General features: G+C 37.9%; 1 protein-coding gene and 1 pseudogene across 1 annotated transcript; both read right to left on the minus strand.

Moving 5' to 3' along the window:
- Nucleotides 1–1,897: 1,897 nt before the first annotated feature.
- On the minus strand, nucleotides 1,898–4,821 carry LOC101717935 (beta-defensin 122-like). Its single transcript, XM_004840610.3, has 2 exons — nucleotides 4,629–4,821; nucleotides 1,898–2,141 (listed from the first exon to the last, which is right to left on the minus strand). The coding sequence occupies exons 1-2, from the start codon at nucleotides 4,690–4,692 to the stop codon at nucleotides 2,008–2,010; spliced, it is 198 nt and encodes a 65-aa protein (XP_004840667.1). The 5' UTR covers nucleotides 4,693–4,821; the 3' UTR covers nucleotides 1,898–2,007.
- Nucleotides 4,822–8,930: 4,109 nt separating this feature from the next.
- Nucleotides 8,931–9,443, minus strand: LOC101715313 (tumor necrosis factor alpha-induced protein 8 pseudogene; annotated as a pseudogene).
- Nucleotides 9,444–9,834: the final 391 nt, after the last annotated feature.

Here is a 9,834-nt window from a genome sequence, read left to right on the forward strand (position 1 = left end):
TAAGTTCTGGAGATCTATTGTACAGCATGATGAGAATTTTAGTCCATTTGTGCTACTGTAATAAAAATACCTGAATATAAAAGAAGAGAAATTATTTCTCTCAGTTCTGGAAGCCAGAGAGTTCAAGATCAAGACTGATGAGGGTTGGGCCAGGGATTTAGCTCAGTGGTTCTGCCACCTGCCTCGCAAGTGCAAGGACCCAAGTTCGATCCCCAGTAAAAAAAAAAAAAAAAAAAAAGACTGATGAGGGTCATATCTCTGCTTCTACAGTGTACTTTCTTGATGCACACTCCAGTGGGGAAGAATATTTTATCCTCACATGATGGGATGGAAGAGACAAAAAGGAGCAAACTTCCTCTGTCAAACCTTTTTATGAAGGCATCCGATCAGATTCAATCACCTCCTAAAGGACATACTTCTTAATTCTGTTTCACTGGAATTAAGGTTCAACATGACTTTTTTTTTTTGAGACAGGGTTTTGCTATGTAGTTTAGGCTGGCCTTGAACTCACTATGTAGCCCAGGCTGGCCTTGAACTCCAGCAACCCTCCTGCCTCAGCCTCCCAGGTGCTGGGAAAACAGGCATGTGCTACCATACCCAGCTTCAACATGATTTTGAGGGGACAAAAACTTTCAAATCACAGTTATGACTATAGTTAATACTGTATTGTATACTATAGTTAAAATTTGCTCAGAGAATAGATCTTAAGTGTTCTCACTATAATGGTAAAAAATACAGTAATTATGGGAGGTGATAGATGTGTTGATTAGCTTGATTGTGGTAATCATTTCACAATATATATGTATATCTGATCATCATTCTGATACTTTAAATATATACAATTTTTATTTGTCAAATATACCTAAGTAAAACTATAAAATACTTCGAGGAGTAGCTTTTTCTCCTGTATTTACAGTTGTCCTTCAGTGTACATGGGGGATTGGTTCCAAGACTCATCATAGATACCAAAATTTGTAATTACTCAAGTTCCTTACATAAAATGCCCAGGTATTTTCATATAACCCACATACATCTTCCCATAGGCAGTCAGCCCTCCCTTTCCATGGATTCCACATCCACAAATTAAATCAGACACAGATGAAAAATGTCCAGAAAAATATTTCCATCTGTCCTGAACATGCTCAGATTTTTTTTCTTGTCATTATTCCCTAAACAATACTGTATAACTGTTTATATAACATTTATAGTATATTAGGTATTATAAGTGCCATAGATATGATTAAAGTACACAAGGTGATGTGCACAGGGCAGAGAAGCTAAGCCAGTCCCAGCACCCGGAAGGAAGCTCCCCTGCCGCCATCCCAAGCTCCTAGGGCAGAGAAGGTGAGCCGCGCGGGCGCCAGAAGCACCCCCACGCCATGAAAATGAGAAGACACATAAACAAGCCTCAAAAACAGACTTCTGGATCACCTACAGCAACCCCAAAGGGAAATGAGATGGAAAAATCTGATACTCAACTACCTGGACTCTCTGAACTGGCAACAAAAGAGGATCTGGGAAAAATGAAATCAGAAATAATTACTCAGATAACAAGGTGATGTGTACAGGTTATATACTACTCTACATAAGGGACTGGAGCACAAATTTTGGTATCATCAGGGTTCCCTCACAGATGCCAAGGAACAACTGTACTTTAAATCTTTTCCAGATGACTTATAAGACCTAATACAATGCTATGCAAATGTTGTAAAACTATGTTATTTAGGGAATAATGACAAGAAAAATAGTCTACATATCCAGTACAGATCAATTGTTTTTCAAATATTTTCAATATTCAGTTGATTGAATCCATAGATACAGATATGGCAAGCTGAATCCTTATCCATGCCTCTTCTGCATGAGCTTGATTAAGTAAACTAAGAGACAAACACAGTCATCACGTCAGCCAAAAGTATTTTACTTAAGCTCAGAAATCTACTGAAGCCAGACTCTGGACAGGTTTATCTTCATGTTTGTGGCCTTGGACTTCAAAGCACTAGTTCACTTCTATAGTAAATTTGGCTTGTGCTTGGGCTTCACACAGCACAGGTAACCACTCGTGCAGAAAATAAAAAATATTTCTTTCTTTATGCATCTTTCACTGCAGGAGCCACGATGATTCCAACATCTTTTAGTGTTGCCTGATACAAAGAGTAAAAACAAGGATGCCTATGTCAGTCATGAGGGAAAATAGGTCCTGGATTGAGAACAATAAAAAGGAGACAAGAGAAGAAAGTTTCACCTTTAAATATTTAGAATGGTATACATTCTCATTCCCCCTCTGGACACCCCACATCACAGCCCTCCCTGAGTGCTCCCTCTCAGAAAGGCAGCGGATCAGGATGGTTGAGAACAATGGACCACTGGAACCCATGACCTAGTCTTGAAATCTGTCTGCATCACAGGCCATCTGATAGACCTTGAGCAAGTGACTTTCTTTGTTAAAGCACCAATTCTGTCTCTTCTAAAAAGAAGATATAACACCTGCCTCAAAAGTTGTTTTAGGAATCAAATTAAATAGTGATTTTTTTTAAATCAGCATTACATAAATTGAGTTATGAAATGAAAGGAACTCAAAAAGATTCAAAATTCAAAATATCATTTCATAAGTCAAAATTTACATGGAAGGAACACATTAGCAAATAAATAAACCAGATAATGGCTTAAGGGTAATACAAAATGAAAAAGAGAATATTTTAATCAAAAGAAAAGAAGAAATAGGAACCAATGGAATGTGATAAATACTAATGATAGGCAAAAATATACATATCCAACACAATAAAATGAACTACTAGAGAAAAAATAAGGTAGCAGAATAGAAACTATAAACTATACCAAATAAAAATTTCCTGAAGTAAAAAAATATTTGAAAACAAATAATAAATGAGCATATAGCACACCTGAGAATATTGATCCAAAGTAACCTATATGCTACTAAAATTACTGGGCATTACAGGGAGAGGAAAATGCTTTGGGCAACAAGGCCATACAACAAAAACCAAGGGGAAAGAAAATAAGACTATACTTTGACTTTTTGACAATAATGTTTTATGCCAGAAAATAATTTCTGTCATATATTTAAGATATTCAGGGAAAGAAAAAATAAGCAATGTTATATCTAGCAAAACTGACTTCCAAGGACAAAGAAGAAAAACAGATTGTTATCAACATACTGGGACTTAAGAAATATTATTCCTATGCACATTTTCTAAGAAATCTAGTAGGGAAAGCATTTTAGACCAGTACAGGAGAGGGGAATTGATGCATGATTAAATATTAACTATACAGCTACTTATAGAACTAAAATTAAAAGAGGATTTAAAATAAGGGCATAGAGGGCTGGGGATTTAGCTCAGTGGTTCCACCGCCTACCTCGCAAGTGGAAGGTCCCAAGTTTGATCCCCAGTACCTTAATTAATTAATTAATTAATTAAGGGCATAGAGAATATAATGGCTATATGTTCCACCAATATAGATATAGTACATTATAAAAATGGGACAATAGCTGGGGATTTAGCTCCGTGGTTCTGCAGCCTGCTGTGCAAGTGCAAGGACCTAAGTTCGATCCCCAGTACCAAAAAAAAAAAAAATGGGACAATAATGGTGAGAAGATTTGCAGAAATTTTAACTAGTTTGAGTAATCATGTTATTGTGATAGTGTGGTATTATAATACTGTGTATGTGGTGAGAGATAAATCAAATGAGTAATTATGTGATATTCTATAATCCTGTGACCTTGAAAACCAGAATTCTTAGAATAAGACAAAAATGCTGATATGATATAGAAGTTAGTTCTGAATTTCAGTTTTGAATTGGAATTGGAATTACCAGCATGAATTCATAGGCATTTTAGATAGATGATAGATAGATAGATAGGTAGATAGATAGATAGATAGACAATTAGATAGATAGATAGATCTTCCAGCATTATTCACTGATAAAGTGTAGAAATAATGACCCATAAGTAGGAATTCATATTCCTAGCACCTACATTATAGTCCTAAATATTATCTCCCACTAAATAAAAGAGATTAAGGCTGTTTGGAGATATGGCTGATTCTAGTTCTTGCATAGAAAAGTATAAAAACAAGCCAGGCATTACAACATACTAGATACCAAAGAAACTACCAAAGATTAGTAGAAGTATATCAAAAAGATGCATAAGCCAAATTGAGGAGGCTCCCAATGGCCTTGAATAAGACAATTTTTACTTCAGTGGGCATAATGATTGCAGTAGATTGAACTGATGTCTTAGAACCATGAGTTAAAAATAAATAATATTTAGCAAGAAATTATTGTTCAAACTTAAAGGTTGACAGAAAATTAATCCAGTATCTAACAAACTGATAAGCAAAGAGAGTAGAACATTTATCATGCCTTTACTCTCTAAATTCTCTAAACTCCAAGATAACCAAATAGTGAATGAGGAGAAACATCTTTTTAGTAAACAATTCAGTCAAGAAATGAATGCTCTTCCCAACATATTCTGCACAGTTCCTCCTAAGATGAGGTCTGTTCAAATAGTACTTCATACTGCTGCCTATCTGATCATCCTTCAGGGCCCTGAAGTGCCCTGACCAAGACCCACTCTCCACACCCTGCTTCTCCCCTAAAGAGGTGCAGATTACCTGGAATGACCTGGAACAGGAGCAGCAGCACAACCAAAGCTAGCAGAAAAGTCCTCATGACCATAGAACTGGCAGAGCAGTGTCAGATCTGGCAAGATGACACAGCAATGGGCAAGAGCTCTGGATTCTCTGCTCTCTCTAATCACCCAGGACCTGTGTTACTTACACGTGCCTCCAGCTGCCCACGGGTACAGTCTGTCCTGGGTCAGCCTGCCTCCCTCAGGTCCAGTCCCCAGTGTCTCCACAGCAACCAGCTGGACCATCCCTGAGATGACAGGCCTCCCTTTGTCCATTTTCACCTTTTAGGAACCAAGAACAAATCCTACAACAGCCAGAGGGATGTTGTTTTAAATATATATATTAACCCTTGTTAAAAATCCAGCTTAAAATCTCCCACACTCTACAACATTTACTATGCTCTACAAAGTCCCACATTATCTGGTCTAGAAATCCATTATCCTGGTTCTAATGTAAGTTGAACAACCTCTTTTCTTCAAATGCATTTTTCCACTTTGGGAGCTGAGGAGAAAGAAGAGAGAACATTAGCTAGACTTTCAGAATGCATCTATTAAAATATTTTATTTAAGAGAACAGGTCCTACTGCCTAAAATGCTCAGTTTTAGGAAGGAGGGCAAAAGAGGGCAGAGTTGAAAATACTCAGCTCTTTGTCCTAGCTGTGCCGCTTAGTGAAAACAAACAAAAAAAAAGCATAACAAATGAAATACTGTAGAACCCCAAGTTTTCACCACCAACACGAACCAAGTTAATGGGGTTTACCCCTAAGGAATCTTGAGGCTATAATCATCAGTCTCAGATTCTCTACACACCAGGTTCCGAGGCCTCTTCCCTTGATACCTGCACCCAATATGCCATATGGCCCTTGTAAACCACAATCTTTCTTTGGGCTTGCTTCTAGTATAGTCAAAGCACAAAGATTTGCTCAGATTATTACAAAGGCTTAGTATTCTCTCCAGGACCCTTGAACAGACCTTGTCATCTGTATGTAATTGATCACCCAATAGAAAGCTTTTTTTAGTACTTCCTGTACTAAATTTCAAAGACATCCACCATCATGCAGCTCCTCCCTACAAGAGATGGAGGATATCTCGCCATCCTTTCAGTCTAGGCTTACCTTTTAACTTGCTTGGATCAATGGGACATTAGCAGAGGATGCAACTAGAGGCCTGAAAAGTGCTTGGAAACTGGATCACATCCCAACACCTCACCCTTGCCACTGTTCTTGGGAACCCTACAACTTCTATCATGTGAGCCAACCAGGGCTTGCTATCGCAGATGAAAGACACAGAGCCAAGTCATCAACATGGACATCAAGCCACCCACCAGAAATATGACTGACTGTCCTAGACCCTCCACCCCCAGCCACAGCAGCCAGAACCACCCTCCACCAAAAAAGAAAAGAAAACTCTGCCCAAATAAATCTTACGCTTATGAGAAATCATGACTTTTAAATGTTTAAAACTGCTACAGTTTGGAATGGCTTGTTATACAACAAACACTAAATAATATGCCATCCTTTTCAAGATGTTAGCAAGATTGGCTTCTCCTTGAAGCAGAGAGAAAACCTGTCCTATTCTCTCCTAGTTCCTCATGGTCACAGACAGCGGTGGGCATTCTTAGCTTACAGCAGTATGATCTCTGCATCTATCACCACATGGCAATCTCTATATGTGTGTCTGTCTGTCCAAATTCCCTCTTACAAGGACACCAGCCACTTGATTACAGCCTGCCCTAGTTTGGTATGATTTCACCTTAACGTTATTACACCATCAAAGATCCTAGTTCCAAATAAGTCATATTTATAGGTATCTGGTGTTAGGACTTGAATGTACATTTTGCAGAAGACAACAATTCAACTCACAACAAATAGTATGTTTTAGAAATTTACTGAGTGGAATTGAACCTCTTTCCATACATTTTAGACCCTTTTATCTTTTCATGGATTGTCTATTCAAATTTTGCCTATTGTTCTATAAAATTTTTTATATCTTCCCCTCATGTTCCTTTTTTATCTTCTATTTCTAGAATTCTTATTCTTCAGGTATTGGACTCCATCGACTGGTTCTCTAACTTTCTAGATTTTCCCTCCTAATTTCTACTTGTCTCTTTTCTCTAGTTTCTGAGAAATTATTAACAAATTTATCTCCTAGGCTTTCTATTCATCTTTCCATTTTCAGCTCTCATATTTCTAATTTCTGAGTTCTTACTCCCTCACTTTTCCTTTTTATATCATCCTATATTTGTTTCATAGTTGTAGTACCTTTTGTTTCTCTGAGGTTTTTAATTATATTTCCCTCTGTGTATAATCTATTTCCTGTAATTGATTAGTTGGTTATTTTGTTTTGTATTAGATTGTTGCCTCCAATCAACAATCTTGTGGTTGGGCCAGGGATTTAGCTCAGTGTTTCCACCGCCTGCCTCCCAAGCTGAAGACCCGGGTTCAGTCCCCGGTACCAAAAAAAAAAAACAATCTTGTGGTTAATAATTCTTAACTACTTACTCATATTTAAGTGCATTACTGCAAAGCTTAGAGACTTCATGAATACATTACTTCTGTTTAGTTTTGATCTCTAACTTTCAGAGATTACTTTGATGATAATATTTATTTGTTAGAATGTAAGCGTGAGGGACTAAAATGCCTATTAAGCACATCCATGGGACTTGCCAATTGTGACATTGATAATAAGGTGATTTGACTGGGGCAGGTAGTGAAGAAATGTCAATGTCACTATCTTTAGATCTTTTCTACTTCTCTACTAATCTTCTGCTAGGAATTCTGGGAGCTACATAGGGAATTATGGCTGGAAGCTAAAGAGTTTCCCAGCCACCATGTGTCAGCTAATCTTATTCCCAGCTTACTAAATAGATCACCAATGATGTTTGGGAACCTGCAGTTCAGAGACTTTCTGTTTCACTCCTGATGGAGAAAATCTTTAAGTCTTTTTTCAGGATTGTGAAATTATAAGTAGTATAGAAATAGGATCATGGCTGACACTATGAAAAGGAGAAGAGACAGAGTATCTAAGGATTTGATCCTTGAACATTATTTCAACCAAGCCTCCTTATCTTAATGCCCCAACATTTCTCTCTCTATGTTCAAAGTGCCACATTCTGAGCTTTTGCTTATTTTGTGGTTTAAATTAAGTTGTTCTTTGGTTTTCCCCACTGTGAACTTTGATCCAGTATTCTCTAGTCAGCTAATTCATTTCCAACTCGTCCACCTGCTTTCTAGCCAAACGACTGTGTTTTCCCTTAGAAGAAAGAGAAATCACTACTGGGCATGCAGGTGGGCACTTCAAGGAGTTGGAGTGAAGTTGATGGATTGCAGGGCATGCACATTTTAAAGATTTTATTTTTTTAATTTTTTTTATCTTCTTCCCTTTTGTCCTTCAATCCCCTTAGTTATTTTGGTGGGTTCATCTCTAAAACAAAGAGTCTTAAATGTTTCTTAATTCTACTTGCTTTTTATTGTGCCGTAACCAGATGAATCTAGATTTTCTCTCTTGTCTCTTACACATGAAATGAGGGTTAACCATGGAGATTTTCTCAGCACATTTTTGGGATGATATCAAAGGTAAGTCCTAACACAAGCATTTCAAGGCAATGATATGCCAATACAGTTTTGAGAATTTAAGCATCACTGCTGGTACTAAAAAGCAATACTCAGTTTCAGAAGTACATCATTATACTGGATATGTTCATAATGTCTAACATTCATTTCCACAGTATTCATTTCAGAATACAGTTTTCTGAGGTTCAATGTGATTGCCTCAGACATAATTCTTGAATGTCAATAACACAATCTTTAACAAAATAAGGGTAAACTTGAATATAGAACTGTTTCAGAAGGAGCAATAATAGCAAGAGAAAGCTCTTGGCTTTTAAAAAGAAAGGTACATACACATTGTAAGGAACAAAACTAAATCAAAATACGTAGACTTTATATATATCAGAAATATCCAATGTGCCACCAATACAACAATTGCCCATAAAAAAGTAATAAAGTTTGGAACCATACTTATGTTTCTCTGTGTAACTTTACATTTGCATTCATATCTTTCCCATGATCTGCTACCCATTAGGAAGCTTTTAACCAGAACTTTTAGCAATATGTTTTTTTTTAAATAAAACAAGCCTCATGAAAGTACTACCATTAATGTCTGACAGTTGAACCGGGCAACGTCTTCCTGAAATATGTGTGATCTTTAAAAAACTCTTTTTCCTTCATGAATCAGCAATGTTCCATCTTGAAATAAATCACAGTCATGATCTTAATTCACTGGCTCATATGTTCTCTTCATCCAACATTTTGTGATGGTATCAAAGTTTTTGTAAGTGAGGTTTAAAATTTCCAAAGAGATTATACAAAGCAGCCAAAAATTCACAATTTGAAAAATGATCAAAGACATTATTAACCCATCTGTGTGACTCGACAGTGAGGTGATGCTGAATGATCTGGTGCAGCATTTCTCTGCATTCATTTAACAGCTTGGATACCACATTCCAGTGGTAGGTGTAATCCACCTGGTGGAAACTGACCACGGTCATAGCAAGCTGATGAACTTTCTTCTTAAATTTCTCCATCAGTGTGAGCTCCTCTCGATTAAACTGGTTATTCCTATAGAGAATGGCCAGCTTGATGACGGTTTTGATGAGATTTTTGATGATCTTCTCTGTCTCCTTCTTGTTCTGGGTATATTCCTCGGTCACTCTGCAGAGCTCATCTAGTGCCTCACTACTTGTGTCATCTATTGTGGTGGTGGTGATGGATTTGGACGCCATTTTACCCAAGATCTTCTGTGCCTGAATGGCCAGGTTTTTGGAATTAAAGACCTCTGTGGCCACCTGGAGCCCCAGGGGAGACTCAGGGCCCCAGCTATCCTTTTCCACCCAAGCACCCATGCAGAAGCAAGTCCTCATTCCATGCTAGCCGGGACAGCTTTCCTCCCCCTAGGACCCAGGGCATTATCCTTCTTTCTACCAGTGTCTTCAGCCTCTCTGATTTCCATGCTGTCTCCTTCTACTCAGGCAGCAGGATCTAAATCAGGGAGGCTGCGCAGCTCTGCAGGAAGTCTGTTCAGGATCTAAACCCCAAAAAGTAGCCAGGTCCACCCTCCAGCTCCTGAAGTCCAGCTGTATTACTAACCAAAAGCAAGCAGCTTCCCACTGGGTAGATGAGGTCGAGGTA

This window comes from Heterocephalus glaber, unplaced genomic scaffold (assembly GCF_053883595.1).
Source record: "Heterocephalus glaber isolate CG9 unplaced genomic scaffold, H.glaber_assembly_v1.0 deba00001532, whole genome shotgun sequence".
In the NCBI taxonomy this organism is placed as follows: Eukaryota; Metazoa; Chordata; class Mammalia; order Rodentia; family Bathyergidae; genus Heterocephalus; species Heterocephalus glaber.

Coding starts and splice junctions, on each gene's coding strand:
- LOC101717935 (XM_004840610.3), bottom strand. CDS start 4,692: ATGGTCATGAGGACTTTTCTGCTAGCTTTGGTTGTGCTGCTGCTCCTG. Junction 2,142..4,628: donor CCTGTTCCAGGTCATTCCAG/GTAATCTGCACC, acceptor TCTTTGTATCAG/GCAACACTAAAAGATGTTGG.